General features: G+C 42.2%; 1 protein-coding gene across 12 annotated transcripts in view; it reads right to left on the bottom strand.

Annotated features, from left to right (window-relative positions):
• Positions 1–18,693, bottom strand: part of VRK2 (VRK serine/threonine kinase 2) — a 39,466-nt gene extending 20,773 nt beyond the window's left edge. The window contains exons 1-8 of one of the 12 annotated variants that reach the window (XM_064709739.1): positions 18,031–18,693; positions 16,812–16,969; positions 14,959–15,099; positions 6,252–6,307; positions 5,677–5,746; positions 5,269–5,356; positions 5,023–5,131; positions 3,760–3,852 (exon numbers count right to left, since the gene is read on the bottom strand). In XM_064709739.1, the coding sequence (XP_064565809.1) occupies positions 3,760–3,852; positions 5,023–5,131; positions 5,269–5,356; positions 5,677–5,746; positions 6,252–6,307; positions 14,959–15,094 (552 nt within the window). In that variant the 5' untranslated portion in view covers positions 15,095–15,099; positions 16,812–16,969; positions 18,031–18,693. Of the gene's footprint in view, positions 1–3,759; positions 3,853–5,022; positions 5,132–5,268; positions 5,357–5,676; positions 5,747–6,251; positions 6,308–14,958; positions 15,100–15,242; positions 15,700–16,780; positions 16,970–17,187; positions 17,400–17,500; positions 17,693–18,030 lie in introns of those variants that run through there. The other 11 variants (XM_064709738.1, XM_064709741.1, XM_064709742.1 and 8 more) reach the window with 11 other exon arrangements.
• Between the last annotated feature and the right edge of the window lie 695 nt (positions 18,694–19,388).

Genomic DNA, 19,388 nt, shown 5'->3' with positions numbered 1-19,388 from the left:
TTAAAAAGATATATAGTTCTTTATAGCTAGTTGTCACTTTTTGATAATGTAATACTGCATGCCCTTCCAAATTTGCTCAGAACATGGTAGAGGTAGCTCATTTAGAGTTTATAGTTGTTGTGGATTTTTTAAGGGTGTGGGAAAGGGGAAAAGCAGATGAGTGTTAGAGAATACTGGCAAAAATTAAGGCAGTTTTAGTATGTGTTTCAATACCATAAATATTTTTTATCTGCATGCTTTTTTTGGCAAAAAACCAAAAAAAGAACCAAACAGAGCAGAGCAACCAAGACAAACAGGACACTGGAATAAGAAAAGATGTTGTGGATTATGAAAGTGTAGCAGGGAAAAGCCCAGAACAGCTGGGTTTAGCTGTGGCACAGTGTACACTCCTTCCCACTCACTTATTTTAACTCTTGGTTTTGTTCAGGTTTCTCTTCTTTACATAGTAGCCCTGTCTGCACCAGGCTCTGCAGGTCTCAGCATGGTCTGTCATTAATAGATTTTTGTTACAAACTATGAGCCAGATTTCTAAAGTCTTCCCCTTTAATTTCATGCCCACATAAACGTGCCCATCTTGGTCAAGTGAACCATCACAGGCACAAATAATTATTTGTGAGCACAAGCAGCCAGCCACAGTTTCAGCCATTCCCTGCCCTTTCTGTGCACAACTCCCTCACAGTGCTTGGTGTCTGAAGTGCTAAATATCTGCTAAACACACACAATTCTTACAGCCTGGACCCATGATGATATTTCATGGCACTGAGCTGGGCAGTTATGAGCCTGGCCCTCTGGATTCTCATGGTATTCCCTTTATCTTGAAGGACAGAGCAGGAGATTTATAGCTGGAAGGATGAAGTACAGTGATTTTCTCTGTGTTTCCATTCCTAGGTGACATCATGTCTGTAAATAATTAAGTAGATACCTGCTAATAAGAGGCAGATTGGTTGCTAATGGCCAGAGTGCTGCCAGGTTCACTGGGCTACAAAAGGGTGAAGGCAGACTGAGGCCCATGGTGGTTACCAGCACAGAGAGGGGAAGGGGCACAGGGCATTTCTGCCCTGAAGGAGAACAGAGAAGATCTGATTTTTTCTCAATTCACCTGCACTTCAGCAAGTCTGTCCCAGCGGGCTAAAAAGCAGGAATTGTGATGATTCACCTCACAATGAAAAACAGCTTGAAGTCAGAATTGCTTTCATGCAACTTTTTCCCAAAAGATCAATGCATGATTTCTGTATCTTCTGAAACAATTTGGTATTTTTCTATCTCTGATAATCAAGTCAGAGTTCTAGAATGTAACTGACTTGGTCTAAGAAACATTTAAAATCAGGACTGAGGTGCACATACAATTAAAATTCCCAGCTTTTAAACCCAAACTTGAGTCTGCAACATGTCTGCCCATAAAATCCATGGGGAAAAATGCTACAAGATGATTGCAAGAGGTGCTCTCCCAAACCTCATTTATTTAAAATGCAGATTTTAAGCTCTTATCTGGTGACTACTTGCCCCTCTTAATAGCATCACCATTTAAATGAGATGAGTGGATTTAAATTTCTTTCAGAGTCCATCAATGCTGCTTGTTCTGCTTTATCATACAGTTAGGACCATACATGGTGTAAATTCACCAGGTTAATTTACAGAAGAGAGAGAGAGAGACCAGCAGCAGGAAGTCTAACACAGGAAAATTGCATTTTTTTCTGTCATTTAGTGACTGCTGATGTGTGTTCCTAGATGCAAATTTGTCACTGACTTTATGCAGTTGCAAAAGAAATATAAAGTTTAGTACAAAGGTACACCTGCTTTTTTGAACAGAGATTTATCTCTCTTTACCAAAACAGAATATGGAATTATATTTTGAATAGAGATTAATATTATTTTTAAGAGATGAGTTCTTGGTTTCTTTTAAAAACAAGTTTCTTTAATTCTATACTTACAACACACTACACTTACAATATATTTTCTCTTAAAATCCTAGACCCTAAAGAGAAAGAACCCACTGGCATTAAATTTTTGCAAAACCTCATAACAGAAATCGTTGGGTCAGGCACTTTTATTATGCCAACTCCCACTGGAGCCGAGAAGCCCCTGGGCTTGTACTCCTGAGCTGGAGTTTGCCACAGGCTACATGCTCTCACTCCCTATTTATGAGATTAGGTTGATCATTTTACATTAAAAAAAAAAAATCAACCAAGACCAAGGCAATTGAGTTATTCACTGGGTTGGCAGAGTGAGAAAGGTGGCACAAACACTTCACACATACAGGAATGAAAATTTAATTCATACCATAGAAATGCAAGCAAATATTAGAAATTCTCCCCATTAGCACTTCTGAACTAGAATGGGAACTTTTTAAAAAGTTTTATAGAATAATTTCAATGGAAGAGAAATTTTGGTGAAACAAAATTCTACAGCAAACCTCCCAGCAGTGATGGACACTTTGTACATGTTGAGTTAGGAGCTACTCAAACTGAAGCATCTACTGATTTCATTTATTTAATAAACCCTAGGAAATAAACACTAAAACCTCTGTCCAGTAACTCACAAATACCTTATTTTTAACCTGTCAATGAATTTACTATCATTAAACAAATTACAAGTGCAGCAGAATCTTCATACAAATAACACATGAAACAAATCAGAAAATCACCCAGCAACCTGCCCAGTTCCAAGTCAGCTCCAAGTCTTAACATTTTATGATTGCTGGAAGTGGACACTTCCAAAGTGATTGCAATTTGAAAAACAGCAGCATTTCTTGCTGTCATAAAAATATACAATAGCCAAGACAAAAGAAAAGTCATTTGAGTTATGTTAATGGCTGCAGATCCATTTGGCTCTAAAGAGCCTCCTCCTCTGGATTCAGCAGAACACCATAAACTGTGATTATGCACTGGCTGCTCCCACTGTATAAACCAGGGTTGTCTTAAACAGCTAGGCTGTGTTTCAAATGATGTCTTTCAGAAAGCTGACAAGTTAAATTTGACTCAGCCATTTAAGTTGAAGCTTTTAAAAAGAGCAGATATACTCAAATGGTTCACCACCAATGGCAGTGAGCTGCTTTGCAAGATGTGGTTCTTTATCACAGCAACAGAGAAACCAAAATTGAAAGAAGTATTGCTTACAGCTAATTATATTTAAGTGAAGTTGGAGATGTCCTTTTTTCCTAAATGATTTTTTTCCAATTAAAAAAGCATACTTAGATTTTATTACCTGAAGAAAATAAAGACATCAGAAGAGCATGTGGAACACGACAGGACAAAAAGATTTGTTTTAAAACATTTCACCCAAACACTTCCATTTCAAGGCTGACTTCAGAGTGCTAGAGAACAACAACTTTAATCCTACTTACCTGTTCTATCCACTACAGTGAGCAGGACAGGAGAGTTAGGGCATGGAAACAATTCATGGCAATATTAGAAATCTAGAACTTCCCAGAATGAAAGTACAATGGGCCACATCCAATCCTTTACTGGTATAACCTAGAGCAGCAATTAGATCCCACAATTTATTCTCTTCATTAGTTTACTCATCCATAGCAGTGTCCCAGTCAGCAGAACACGGAGGGAACAAAGCCCAGCTTTGTCCTGCTTCTTGCTCAGCCCTCAAGCTTCACAGAGCCACTCTCAGATCTGCTCTGAGGGGATGTGAATGTTCATGCACAAACTCCTTTTAATATGTGAATTGGGAAAGCAAAACATTTGCAAAACTTAAAACTTTTCAATGGTTATAAACACAGTAAAGGTGCAGATAAGTAAACATGCTCACCTCGTGTGGATTGCTGTAGCCCAGCAGAAGATTTGCTGCTTTAATGTCCCCATGGACATACTCATTTTCATGTATGTACTCCAAAGTATCCAACTAGGAAAGAGTTCAGAACAGAGGAGAGAACATCATCATCATCATCTTCTCCACTCTGCCCCCAAATATTTCTCACTTAGACAGGGGAGCCATTGGCTGGGACTGATGGTGGCAAAGCAGAAAGAAGCCACACTTTGCTTGAGATCTCCCTGTGGAACTCCCTGAGTACCAGCTCCTAAATCACAGAGCCAGAATGAACCCAGTACTTCACAAACACCAGAGGAGATGCTGAGAACACCAAACTCTTGCAAAGATCACATTCCATCAGCTCTAAAGGTCTGGCATACATTTGATCCTGCCAGCTATGACATGACCAGCATCTCATGTCACAGCCCCCTGCATCAACACCTCCAGCTCCTCTAATTATTAAAAAATACATTTACACTTGGCAACTCATCCAAAGGACAAGCCAATCCTGACTTTTGGAGTGTTACAAGTTTATCAATTATGTGACTATGAAAGCCCTTCAATTTTTTAAAAAATATTCTATTTAGGTTAAAGAGATGCTTTGGATGCATCCAGTCTGAGAGTTCCTCTTCTCTAACTTGAGACCATTGCCTCTACACCATTTTCTATCCACCTCTGCTCAGCAACAGCAGTATTTCACAGTATTTCACAAAACAAATCATGTTACAAAGGAGCACTTATGTAACTTTCTGTCACATATGTAACCTTCTGTTGGGATGTGCCAGTGACACCCATTTGAGGACAAAACTGGTATTTGCAGACTGGCCAAATCCTGGCCTGTATGATCAGCGTGCTCAGCAAACACACTGAAAATTTGGCATTCAGGCATGCAATTGTGAACTTTGACAAATATGGATATCTAATACAATACCCTTCAGACACTGAAAAAAAAATCAATACATGCTGAAACATGAGAATAGGCTTACACATCTCAGTCTAGACACACAGGTTGAAGTGGATGGTCTGTGTTTTAACCCATTAGAAAAAAAAATTGGTTTGACCAAATTTCAGTCTGTAGGGGAGTCTTGATTTTCCACTAAATACCTTTTTCCCTGAAAAACCCCAGAGAAATAAGAAAATACACAGCATTTACACATTTAATTCTAAACTCAGCAGCCACCTAAAGGAGCTGTATGAGCAAGACACTTCTCTAGTTGAACTCAGCAAATTTGAGACACAGCAATTTCCTCTCTCTGTGCCTACCATCCGTGCCCCAAGCTGCAGAACAATCTCCTTCTTAAACCTGCTGCCACAATCTTCAAAGATTCTTTGGAGGTCTTGCCCCAGTCTCTCCATGACCATGAACCTGTAGCTATGAGGAAACACAGAAAAGGGAGGAATCCTTTAAGACATGACTGCAAGTTTGAGTTAGATTGAAAGGACTCAATCTCCATTTTTGAAAATGGGTCATCAGCCAATCTGAGGCTTAATTACCATTTAGCTCATTACCTTTTCCCCTTGTACTCAGCCAGGCCTGATCCCCAAAACACTGGAATTCCTAAACATCTTATTTTTTTGAGATTCATCCATTTTCTTACTGCAATAACAAGAAGAACATAGCATTGAGTTAAAGGCAGCTGAGAGCTCCAGGTGTGGGGTGTTTTCTCTGTCCTGTCTCTGGAGTCCATGCCTTGGTGTACAGACAATAAATGTGGCCCTGTTCTGGCTGCTTGGCTTCTGTTCTCTCCTCTGGCCACAAAGGACAAGGCCAAGACCCAAATAACAAAACTACAGCAATCCAGAGCTACCACAGCACCAGCTGCCACTGGTTCAGGCTTTCAAGCTCCAAAGCAACAGTTCTTAACAAAAGTAGTTAAACCCAGACTTGTCCTTACCTCTACCTGAGACATCACTTACTATGCTCCTGTTTTGCTGCCCTCTGGTAAAACTTCAGCTCAGAAAACAAGGGGCCATTTTCAAGATATTCCTGTTGAGAAACAAATAAAGTTGGTGTCATAAAAGGCCTTAGAAAGACAACAGTTTCTTAAGAGAAGCATAAAGGAAATAGCAAGAGAATGAAACCCCTTTTATCTCCCATCTCCCAGATTCCATGCCACCTGAAATTTAATTTTAGCAGCTAAAAAGAAAAGTTGCTTGGCAATGCATTTTCATAAACAACACAGATTCTTTTAGATATTATTTAAGACACTATTTTCAGAAATATTTGAGATCAGGTGTGTTTGAGATCATAGTCTAATTTTCCTTACTAAACTGTTGAGGGGTTGTAATCAAGGAAAAAAAATCAAGTCAAGGAAATACTGTGTGTCATGGAAATGCCAAATATATCCCCAAGCAGGCAAAGGATATAAAAAACCCAGAGCACCAAAAGCAACCAGCATGCAATAAAGACCAAATGCTGAAAATAAGGGTGGATAATTAAGAGAAAGAACTGCATGCAAGTTAATAATTCAGAAATGAGATCTGCACGTTACCACTTTAATGACATGCACTGCATCATCTTCTACAGGAACCTGAATTTGAGGGGATGCTGCAAAGGAACAAAGAGATGGAGATCAAGCTGTATGCAACAAAATGTAATTGCAAATAAAGACTGTGCTAACACTGAGTCAGGCAACCAAAAATACACACCAAAAGATAGTCTAAATTCCTGCTTTTAAAGGTCAGAGCTTTGCCAAGTTCAAAGAAATATAAAACAAAATCAGCACAGAGAGAAGTTTTAATCAACAAGTAGAGAAGCAATTTGAAGCCCTGTTCTCAGAAGTGTCCCCTGGATGTTAATTAAGGAGTAAGCAGGATGTCCTCAGTGCACACTGGCACCACAATGAGCCATTCCATTAGGACAGACCCTGTTTAAGCCATTCCAGCCAATTGGAAAACCACTGTATTGGGTTGCTGTCAATCTGCTGTCGTGACAAAGACACCACTTTAAAGTTCTGACCTACATTATGCCTCTAGACAGGATTGTCTGCTTTCCTCTATCACAAATTAATTTGGCCCTAGAACCTCGATTTCTATTCTGGCATTATTTAGACACTGGCCTAAGTTGGGGATAGCACAGCCACCACCTGCCTAAAGGGGAGCTGGGGGATTGTGCCTCTGAGTGCAAGTAGAGATTTCAAAACAATAATTGACCACATGTGCCAATTACAGCCCAGGAGACAGAACCTCTGTGCACAGACAATGCAATCCTATTTTCTTCTGACCCTGAGAGAACTATCAGCTCTCTCTGATACTACTGAAGCTACATAGAGCTACACTGGGATTAAAATTTAATGAGACTAAATCATCTTTCAGAATCATCACTGAAGAAAGGCAAAAAGAATACAATTCCTAGGAAATAAGTGTCCCTTTCAAACTTCTGATAATGATCAAATGCCAACAACAGTCCAGGTGTGAAACACTTCAACCATGAGCACACACAAAAATAGAGCTCTTTTAACAGCATAATAAAAATCAAGTAAACTTGGATCTAATCAAACCATCCAAGCTTACTGTTTTTGATGGTCAGGGCATAAAAATACTTCTACAATGAACTGCTTCCTTCAGCTGCCATCTTCCTTCAATTCTGTTCAGCATCTGGGATGAATCTGGCAGGGTACACACCCCAACACCCACAGGCTCCCCACTGACACTTCCCCATGTGAATGCTGCTGTGCTAATAACACATTAAAATAAAATTCAAATATTAAAACAGTAGAATTGGAAGGTGTGAACTGTCCATAGACTCACACAAGTAACAGTCACAGCCAGAACACACATTAAATCTACTAGAAGGGAAGTTTTGGTACACTTTGCTCTTACCATATTTTTGCACTGAAGTGGGAATTAAGGCACAGCATTTATATCTTTCATTTTTCTCTGCCACATATAGAATATATGTTAATAGAAGACATTAGTAAAAGGAGCACATCCCATAATGTTATCACTGCATTCAACAACATCACATCACCCAAACAGAATTTGATGTGCTCATTTCACTGGCACAGATCAGAAAAGAACCTCTGGATAAGAGAATTTAATTCAATACCAAGTTACTTAACAGAGGTTTGATAGGTGCAGGCAAGTATCAAATTTAAATGTATTTGAAAGAGGCTGATCTAACTTCCCTGAAGACTTCTTGACATTTTATAAAAGAGGCCTCGTTCATGGTAATCTGGAACAGAGTAACAGCTGTCAGGGTAATGAAGAGGAGCAATTAACAGGAGGTAGCCCAGCAAAAGGGCTTCACCCCCGTGGTTCTTACACTGTGCTGGCCTGGATGCTTCTGGAGTCACACTGAAAGTCACACATCCTGAAGGAAAATAAACCCAAACATAACCAGCAATGGTTACAAAGTGAAAAGGGAGAAAAGTCATAGCTCAACAGGATACTGAAACAGGTGCCCCACAAAATGAGTTCCATTCAAGTGTACAAAAGGAGAAAAGATATTTTTACTGCACATACATGGAACAAGGCACTACAGTCCCCACAAATAGCACTAAACTTCTTACACAGACAATGCAGGGACAATCAGTCTCACCCACACAGGTGAGCACAAGTTGTAGGTGCACCTTTTGGTAATCCACTTTAATCACCCATTCAGATGCCAACCAGCAACACTCCAGTCACAGCTCAGAAAAAAGACAGACTATTTTTTTGTCCATAAATAAACATAAATGGTTTTTTAAAAATTGTCTCATTACTATGTATAGTTATTTAACAGACTGGAAAGGCTCCCAAGGTTTAACAAACAGTCTGATTACATACCTCATAGACCAGCACCACATACTCTCCTGCGAGTTTAGCTCATGGTTAATTACTGTACACTCGTAATTAGCCATGTGCTAGCCTCGTTCTGTGTGGTAGCACATGGCTATTTATAATATTACAATCAGTAAATGCAGACTGCAGGACAGTGAGCAGAGACTCTGCAGGAGAGCAGTGCTGATAGGCAGGAGGTCCCTGATGGCAGATAAGCACTCACAGAGGGTACCAGGAGCACTATATGGTGAGATTATGTTTGCAAAAAAAGCCCTTAAAATAGCATAACAAGTGCACAAGTTCCCAGCTTTTGCCAACCAGAGATGCACAACCCCTGACACTTGGGGAGGGGGTGTTGCTGCAGGCACACACCCCAAACCATTGCCTGCAGGACTGGGAGCACTGGTGCAGGATGCAGCTGTGACGGAGGCTGGGGCTGCTTTCACCTCATGCCAAGAGGAGTCTCACAAAACATTTGCAGAGGGCAAAGGACACAGCTCTGCTTTCCCTCCCTCCCCTTCAATCCAGTCACAGCCAGCACTCCAGAGTGGGGCACACAGCTTTAAAACGCCCTCTGACATAAAGCAGGGCAGGAAGATTCACATCCCAGCCATGATTCCCAACCGCTGTGCCTGCACATAAACCTCACCTGGAATTAACCCACGCCCAGGATTCCTGGTTTCACCCAGCACAGCAGTTACGGCCTTATCATCCACCTTAACCATGAATTTCATCCTTTTCGGTGCTGAGTGCCACATCCTTAATGAATGGCACTCTCTAAATGTTAACCAGCCATGGTAACAAAAGGGTGTTTGTGGCTGAACTGCCATTTCCTACGAGCACACAGCACAATTGCAGCCTGACAGAGGAACGTGCCAATTCCCTCTGCCAGTTCAAACGTGCTTGTTGTAGTTTCAGCAGTTAATTTGTGGCAGTCACATTTGGAATATGGTGAAATATTTTCAATGGCTCTCACAGAACCACTTTTGTTGACAAAGTTTACACAGTGGAAAAGAAAACAGCGTTGATTTGGCAGTTTGGAGAAACAGCCCTGCTCCTGTCCACAGCTGGTGTCTTCGCCACTGTTGGATATTTTGAGGATGGATTTGTTTGGGAAACACAAATAAAAGTATTTTCAGAAGTTCTCTAGTTGCTACTATTTTATTTTTGCTTTGTCCCATTCATTAGCTAATCCTGAGGAGTGATATATCAGCTTGGTTTTTGCAGAAATTGAAACCAATCTCAAAAATATCACATTTCTGAAGTTACAGGCTACCTATAAAGAAAGCTGGAGAAGTTCTGACTCTGTTCAAGTCAAGCCAAGAGCTGTTAAATTCAGTGGGTAAAAGCAGGGAGTGTTGCTCAGAGCATCTAATGATAAAAAGGACCCAAGCTGCAGCAATAGAATTACCAAAAACAAAATGTACACAATAAAAAACAGCATTTGCTATTAAACACAACTTCATCTATTTCCTACATAGGGAAGGTGCCAAGGCAAACAAAGCACATTGCCTCCCCCTCCCTGACCTGCAATATCCAATATTTCCCAAAAACTGAAACATTCCATGTTTGAAGGGTGTTTACACCCCACTTTCATTGCAGCCTAAGGAAGATCTGCTTCTCTGTTACTTTATAGATGCAGCATCTTTTCCTGGACAGACTCTTTGCTGAGCAGGGTTTTGACCAGATTTTATTCAAGATTCTTATTCCTTTAGCTTTAAGTGTGTAGAGAGGTTTTATACAGATTACAGATACATAACCCTCCACTAGACCCACCTTCTGCAAGACCTAACTAAACTGATTTTGGGACAAAATAATGTTCAACTGCTCTACTGTTTTGCAGGTAACTTCAAATACCTCCAAGTTCAGAGCCTTCAGTACTGGTAAAGCAATTCCAGAACATTTCTTACTTGTGTTTCTGTGAAACCCTAATCCTGACTCACCAGAGTTTTTGTATGCCACATTAATGGAAGCCAATTGTTTGACTTTCAAAGTTAATTACTTCAAGCTGGAATAGGGATGACACATCCTTTAACCCCAGGCAGAAAAGCTTTGCATGGCCTGCTCTTACAGCACTCTCAGATGGGAGCCCAGGCCTCCAATATTTAAAACTTGATGCACAAACTGTTTTCTGGCAAGATTCTGCTGCAGCCCATCTGCTGGTCTGACATGGTGCCCACGCAGAAGATCCAATGCCAGTTTCAGCAGGGTACAGGTGCCAAAGACAGCGGAAGGAGTGCCCTCTGTGAGGCAACAGGTACCTGAGCTGTCCTCCAAAGCTCCTCCTCCATCCCCCACTGAAGGGAAATAATAAATAAATTCCATCAAAACTGCGCTCCTGACCTCCCAGCATTACTCAGCATATGGAAGAAGAATCCCCACACGTGATGTGGCAGAACACTGCAGTGTAAGAGCAATGACCTCTGCAGGCTTTGTAACAGGCTCTCCACTACTGTGCAAAAATGAGTTACACATTCCAAGTTAGACTTTCAGCTTACAGGGGACCAAAAGAAAAAAAGAAATGGGGAAGATTCCAGAGGAAGCCCTCACCAGCAAGAACTAGTAAAGGTAAGGAATATTTTCTCTTTTTGAGATAGTGCAGGTCAGGCAGCCCTAAGAAGCCTCTGAGTAGCAAAATCATGCTAAGTTTATGACTTAGTTGCCTTCAAAGGCCACTTTGCAGTATCTCTATTTGTTCAGTTATTATTAGTGAGTAGACAAAAAGACCCTACCTGAAGTGGTGTTTGTCTACTAACAAATTTATTTTCACACCTGCAGGTATTTTTTCACCTTGAATTTGAGAAAAATCCATCCCTAACCTGAGTTACCTGCTAGTGCTTTTAATTGCAGGGCTTTGCTATTATGATCTGTCCTTCCATTGAGCTAATAAAAGCCATGCTGAATTTATCTTTTGGTATAATTTTACTGCATTTTTAATTAATTTGCTGAATTATTTTAATTTAGGCAACTGCTGAAGGACTTTGTTTCTCCAGAAGCAACTGCTGAAGCAGCTTCCCAAGCAAACCAAGGAATGAACAACAGGACCAAGTGTGCTTCCATCGATGCTTCTCTTCCTTGACACAGGTACATCCCTGCTCACAACTATACAAATTATCCATGGAAATCAATCTGACACAGAAACAAACTCTCTTTCCCACCTCAGCCTGATTCCCAGAATATCTGCAGTTAGACTGCACTATGACCCCAGCTTGAAAGAACAGGACCTAGCAGACATCTTCCTTACCTCCTCCAGTAGCAGGGCTCCCTGTCCTGCTAGGATTAAAAGACAATATTTACACATTTAATCACTGCTTAAGAAGAAATTCTCTCTCTCTTCCTTGAAAATGTGAGGAAAAAAAACACAAAAGGAAAGGAAAGTGCACTGGCTACACTGATCTCCAAGCAGGGTACAGTTCAATGATGACACTTATTTTCCTGAGCTTCATAACATTAAAACACATTTACAACGTAATAAGTTCTTTCCTAAAAGACACCATCCAATAAACATTTGTACATAAGTTCTAAAGAACATTTCTATTTTTCAGAACCATCCCTTTCCATGAGAAAGAAGCCTGCAAGTAGATAGCACTGGATGCAGCAGGCTCCACGTGACAGAGGAACCTTAACAAAACATTGTGTGACCTTTCTGCACTTAAATTTTCAGTCCAAATTGTGCATTAATAGAGTGCTTGCAGCAGGACTAGAGAATGATTTATACAAAGATTGGTGTTAATTACTGCCTGTGATCAGAGAGATAAATGAGAGAATGTAAGGCTCCTCGGTTCATTTTCCCCTGCTCTCCACAGGGCTACAAACCAGAGAGTTGTGAGAGCACCAACGTCCCAGCCTTCCACAGGTGCTCTTCATTCTGCTCCCCTTACCAAAGGGGGAACAGCTCTGAGAGCAAAGCAGCAGCAGCAACACAACAATTTGGAACAGAATGGAAAGAGTAAGAATCATCAGAGAACAAGGGAAAGCGTTTGTGAGGCAGGGCAGAACCTGAAGAACTTTCATGCCCACAATTAGAAGTTCTGAAGCCCTACATTTGTATCTGGGACTCAAAGGCTTTCAGCAGCTTTGATTTAATGAACAGAACCTTCTTCCACAAAGTGCACCCCTAGTAAATAGATTTTGCAGAGATACTGTAAAATTTCTCAAGAACGTTGTTATAGATTAATGGAGTATGGAATACCCTTAATGGGAAATTAAGCTGTAACAACCACATCAAAATCTTTACACTGCTACTGTAAAAATACTTATTAAAAGATATAGCTGGCAAAGTTAACCTTTACTTTAGTAAAAGGGCTGTGCTCTTCATACCTGGCAGGCAATCGAACCTCCTGTCTCCACCTCTCTACAGCTCCTTCTCTCAAAGTTAGTGGTGCTCTCACACCTTGCTCTGGATGTTCTAAAACAGGTCTGAACAGCACAGAGCAAAGGAGGTGTCTCCAAAACCTGTATCTTTATCACAAAAACTTGTCATCCACTTCACTCCCCATGGTTCTCAAAGACAGCTGAGTTTTGTAGCATCAAGAAGCTGCTGAATGGTAAACTTTAATATAAACACAGAGATCAAGAGGTGGACAACAAAAAGAGAAAGCTTCAGTGTCAATACTTAGGGATGAATGTCTATTTTCTCTTTAATTGATGAGCTACAAGGGGAATTGAGCCTTCAGTGCAGTGCTGCAGGTAGCATTCACTGTTCCTGCTGAAAGAAGGGATTAAATGAACACAAATACCATTAAAAAAGTGGCAGCTGCATTTCCTCAGCCATGCTGTCACTTACAAAATACAGAGAATAGTAAAACCAAGAGTCCCTGACTCTCATTGTAACCCACTGACTGCTCTCCACCTCAGTCCAGTGGGAGCTAAACTGCAACAAACACCTCAGTATAAGAAACCACCTTGGTGGGCTCTGTGATCAGACAGAAAACTCAAATCTGCCTGGACCTGTCTGAATGCCACGTGCTAATCCACGCTCAAGGTCCAGTGTGATTTGGCTGCAGCAGGGAATGACAGAGCCACATTCTGAGGGATTCAGGAACACAGCATTACTGGTCCTACACATGGAGAGCTACACTCACTACAGACTTGCTCTCTGCACTCATCCCCAGCTCCCTCACAGCCTTCTGTCTGTGGGACACTTCTGCAGGTTCCCATCTCCCTGTCCTTTACCTTGGAATGGAAGTTCCCAGAGACACCTTTACTTCTCAGCCCATGTTAGGGTCCATTTCCTCATGTGCCCAGCTCACAGCACCTCTCAAATGTAACCAGCTAATGGTTCACAGGTGGTCAGAAAAAGCGAATAAGATGTACCAAAAGGAAAAAGAAAATAGTCTAACAAGTGCCCTACCCTTTGACAACTCTGTTACCTGAAACCTCTGTCATTCCCACTGGCTCTGTCTGCAGAGCAGTGAGGAACACTGAACTATAGAAATTCCAGAGGAAACCAAACCAGAAACTTCACCACAGGAACCTCTTGGATGTACTGCTACTGTATTGTGTGCTGATTTCTGCATAAAAGGAAGCTGGATTGTGTATAGGAGTGACCTGCTTATTAAGTTTTAAGCCTCAAAATTTCAAATAGAGTTAATATTACTGTAACTCAAAAAGATCATGTTAGGCTTCATAGGCAATGCAGTAAACTGCTTCTAGTTGATTCCTCACTGCTCCATACAAGCTCAACTTCGCTCCAAACAGACACTGTGAACTAGTTTCTATATGCTGCTATGAAAAAAAAGAAAAACCAAACCACCCAAGCTCATAATACTGCCTTGGACACAGGATTTGCTCTTTCACAGAGACCAGCAACAGCAACATACATTACACCCTCTGCAGTGACCCAGAATGCTTTACAAACTGCCTTTCAGAGCTATTCACTCCTCACAGAGCACAAACTGAAATGCAGCGGCTTCTTCTGAAGGAATCACAGAAACTTATCTAGGCCAGAGCAAATACTGAACACCATTTCCACCTCTGCTGAAAAGACGTGAATTCAGAGGCAGCACCCAGCTAAGTATTGTTACTGTTTCATTTCCTGGATCCAAACTAATTTGCTCTTGGCCAGAAAATAACACTTCCAAAAAGCAGAAACTGAAAGTGGGCTACAGAGCATGAGGCGACATAAGGCCAAAACCATGCCTAAGAAAAGCACTTTTACTTTGAAAAACATCACCTGGAGGTGCTTTGACACAGCGGCACCTAGGTTACCCCACTCAAGATCCATAGAAAATCGTGTTAGTATCCAGCAAAACGAGCTGGACAGGCCATGGAGAACACTCTGCATCACGAGCAGAAACAACAGCCCAGAAAACCACGCTTGGAGCAAGGATCACCAAAAGCATGTAAACCACGCTTTTAAAAATTACTGCCTTTTCCAGTTCAGGAAGTTACAAAAAAATTTGCAAGTCACGCTCTTAATTATCAGCAGTATTTTACCTAAATAGATCAGGCCAAATCCTCCCTGGCCGATCTGATTGCCCAGCCTCCAGGTTTTTCCTTCGGTGTCTTTCAGGATCATGTCTTTAGGGAGCGGGACTGGCAGCTTGCCTTTGCCGGGACCTTTGGGCGGCATGGTACCTTGAGGGAGGGGAAAACGAAAGAGAAAGCTTGTTGAAAGATTGCTGCCAGAAGGTGATAACAACATCCCTCCATGCGCTCTGCCCGCCAGCACGGAGCAGGGACGAGGGGCGATGTCTCTCAGCCCGCTCCCCTTCACCCACCTCCACAGAGCCCCCCCGGCCTCCCCTCGCCGCCGGCCGCAAACTTCCCAGCCGGGCACTTCCGCAGCAGCCAGAGGAGGAGGAATGGCTGGCAGGACGCCGTCTTCCCGCCGAGAAACCCGAGGCGGGGAAACCCGGGGCGGGGATCGGGGCAGGGCCGGGGCAGCCCCGGCCGGGCCGGGGACTCCCGCAGCCGCCCCCTCACGGCCCTCAGCGGGGCGGGGCGGGGCGCGCGCCATTCCCGCCTCCCCTCAGCCCCGCCCTGAGGCGGCACCGCCGCCGCCACCTCCCCTCGGGGGCACGGATCGGGGAATCTCTTCTGGTGCCCCCAAAGTCGGTGTGTCCCGGGGGTTCCGGCTCCTCGCTCCGGGAGAAGGGACACGGAGGAGCAGGGACGTTAAGGGGAACGGAGAAGGAGAGAGATGGAGCAGGGAGATCATGAGGGAGATGGCGTCCGCTGCCATCAGCCCCAGGCGTTCCCGCTCTCCCGCTTCTGAGGCTGCGCTTCGCGAGGGAGGAACTTTTAAAAAATTATTTCGTGCACTGAGAAGTAGGAGATCAGACGGTCTCCTGCCTGAGGTAAAAAAAGAAAATCTCAGCTGCCAGGATTTGGAGTAAAAAAACCGCCGAACTGTTCTCCAGGCGCGTTTGGGAGGTGCAGTGAAGTCACAGAAATGTCGCGGTCCCACGCTTCCCTCAGGCCACGTCGGTTTTCCCTCAGGACCTTCCTGGCAGCGGTCAGGGGTCACCATTCCCACCCAGAACACTGGTACTCCCCCAGAACAGCTCAGTGGAAGAGGTAATGGCCACCTCAGGCTGGTTCCAGGCAGGGACAGACGAGAGATGCTGCTGACCCAGGAGTCCATCAGGCCCATCCCCTTGTAAATTGCAGTAAAGGACACTGTGAGTGAGGTGAGTTTTAAATCCCCAAGATCCCAGGGCATAGCTTTGATCATGAGCCACCATTTTGTGCACGTTTTGCTTTATTTATAGGGTCCCTTCACCCAGGTACGCACCACCTAGACAGACCTGAGGGGGAAACACCACACCACGACTACTAGTCCTTTTCCAGAAAAAAAAACGGTACAAAGCTTAAAAGTTTAAGCTTTAAAAGTTTTTTTTTTGAAGACCCGTGTCTTCTTAATAAGAACGATCAAAATCCAAAACTTCAGCAACCACATAATTTGCAAGTAAACTTAAAAGTAGTAAGACGCGTTACAACTGCAAAGCCTGCATTGCCATCAGTAAATTAAGCCTTTATGTAACAACCCTTTTGGCTTCATCAGTCTTGCAGGCTCTGTGGTTTTATCATTATTGAAAAGACCAGCTGAAAAATCACCAGCAGAAAGCTCCACCATAAAGGGAACAAATTAAAATTTTTCATAAAGCATTTTGTGGAGTTTTTCCCCTTTGCAACAATTGCCAAAACAGACTGTGGGAGGGTGGTGTTGGGGTTGTTTGGCTCATTTAAAAAAGCAACCACAGATGCCCAGTTCAGCATCAAAGAAACCATCACCATTATCAGAGTTATGTGTTACCTGGGTAAAGGATCTTCCAGAAGAAAATTACCTCAAAATAGTTGCCTGGGAATCGGAGGACAAACCTCTGTTTAAGGAGAAAACTTCTTTGCTCAGCTGTTGTGAAGAGGTATCCACATGATTAAACTGAAATGAAAGCATTATCAAAGGGCTTCCTACTTCCAGGCTCTCCCAGCCCACAAAGTTTCCCTAGAAAGTGACAAAGTTTCATAAGAAAGTGAAACAAGTCAGATGAGGTAGAGGAAAAAAACAAAACCAAACAAGTTAAGTATGAATAATTCATGAAGTTCTGAGGAATAGTGAACCATCTTTAATAACTTAGAGCTCTACCACAACTTGTGCAATTTAATGTTAACGTGTGGTATAAGAGGGTTTAAGGTATTTATTCTACAAGTTGTGAGAAATACCTCAGGGTTTGTGTGGTTGTTTTGTTTGCTGGGCTTTTTTTGGTTTGGGTTTTTCTTATTTTTTAATGAGAGAATAGATGCAAAGTTAAAGATTTTCAAGCTTTTATCGGTCACGAAAAGTTAAAACCATTCAAAGACAACCACACAGGAATGTAACAGAAACTAGTCATATGACTCATATTTAAAAAGAAAATATTAAAAGAAAAGTTCCTGCACATTCAGGCTGTTCCTGAAGAATGAGCTTCTATTTTAAATCCAGATCTATGTTAATAAACAGCCATAACCAGCAGGCCCACAAAAAGGTGTGTGTTACCAGCAAAGCTTTGATGGTTTGCTTTCAGACACTTCAAAATTAAATTGATACATACATAGTTTTAAAAATTAATAAAGACCAAAGGCTTTACTGAGAAAAGCTCAAAGCAGATTAGAGCCTGATTCTAGAGCCTTTGGCCCTGTTAAATAGCACATGCACGTGTTTTGTGGGTGGGCCTAAGAAATCCTCTTTTCCCGTTGGACTGAACTGGAGGTGGGGCTTTTTTCTTTCCCCCTGCTTGTAATCAACCAATTAGAAACCTTCCCAAAAAACTGTTCTTCCTTTAGGCATGTTAAATAAAGCCGAGTGCCCTCTTCACAGTTGCTACAAATTAGCAGTTTGGGGAGGTGATAAAGGGGATGAATGACCATAACAACTACAGATATGGGGGTTTGGGTTTTTCAGGAAAGCCTAATTATGATGGAAGCAATTTCCCTTCAAGGTGATACAGCCGCCACTACTGCCAAATTCAAAAGTCCTGGTAGGAGAAATGTGAATGAATAATAAAAGTAAAAATGCACAAATCCTACCAGTATCAAAGTCTTTCAAGCACATGTTCTGGAGAGTAACAATCAGCTGTGCTGGCTTATCATGGGCTTCATTTAAAGATTCTCAGGCAAGCAGTGCTTTAAGTGTTTAATAAGACAGCAAACCTGTCCTGAAGCTGTATTTGTTTCTGTCTTTGTCATAAAGCACCGTACATGAAACATCTGGTCCATCTTCCATTTATTTTAATTTTTTATACTCCTTGCTCAAACCTAAGCTTGAATATAAAAGATTGCAGTCAATTATATGAAATCTTGCAGTGTCACATGCACAAAGCCCCTTAAATTTCCTACACTAGGTGAGCACTTGTAGCTTCTCTCACCACTGCATTGTGATGCTTTTGTGGTATTTAACACTGACATTTTAGCACTCCCACATTCAATTCCCCTGCTTTGCTCCAGATCTCACTGATGCTTAAAATATCATGGCTAAATTTACTCCAGAGATGTAACATCTCGGTATTAAGAGCATTGACAAGAAGGCATCAAGTTTCAGAAGTGCTTCCCAGTTTGTGCTGGGAGATCTGTTTGTGTCCCTGTGCAGATCCCGGGCTCCTGCCGGGCTCGCTGCATTGCTGCTGCTCCCTGCCAGCTCCTCACAACTTTGGGAGTAATTCCTTCTTGCAGTATCCAGGCAGCTCCAGCCCCCAGGGGCCGTGTTGCTCAGCTCAGTCACTGCCTGGGTGCACTGACACCCATTTCAGAGCCTCCTGACTCTATTTCGTGTGGCTGGCCCCGTGATTGAGATCACCTAATTACAATAATTAGCAAGCTCACCTCACAGCAACCCACCCAAACCTGTGTCCATATGGTTTGCAGTAGCTAATGAGTCAGTTAATGTGCTATGTCCAGCAGTAATGGACACTCAATATGGATGGCATGGAGACATCATTTACCAAACCCATGACTGATTAAGGCTTTTCATTTAGACAGTTCTTGTACTTTGCATCTCACGGTAAGTTCAACCTATTAGAGGTGTTTATGTGTTCAGAAGATCAGAAGAAAGAAGGAGAGACTTGAAAAAGGCAGGTAAGAAATTAGTTCTCTCTTTAAAGAAAATACAAAAGATTGGAGATCTGGGAGCTTTCATTTGAAATAAACAAAGATTATTTGAGAAGTGCTGTTAAAGTGCAGTGACAGTGGCAATAAGTGACATTTGCTTTAATGTAAAGTAGCCTGAATGAATGACTCCCACACTTCCAGAGGGGCCACTTCAGCCTCTGGAACTCACCTTCCTTTAACACTCCCCTTGCTATCCATCCCTTGGAGTTGTGAGCCAGTTCTACACCCTGAACTCACTCAGGAAACCATTACAAGGAAGGCAAACTTCCTGGCAACAAAAG

Source organism: Zonotrichia leucophrys, chromosome 3 (assembly GCF_028769735.1).
Source record: "Zonotrichia leucophrys gambelii isolate GWCS_2022_RI chromosome 3, RI_Zleu_2.0, whole genome shotgun sequence".
NCBI classification, from domain to species: Eukaryota; Metazoa; Chordata; class Aves; order Passeriformes; family Passerellidae; genus Zonotrichia; species Zonotrichia leucophrys.
Note: the sequence above shows the minus strand (reverse complement) of the source record. Positions and strands in the feature narration are given on the sequence as shown.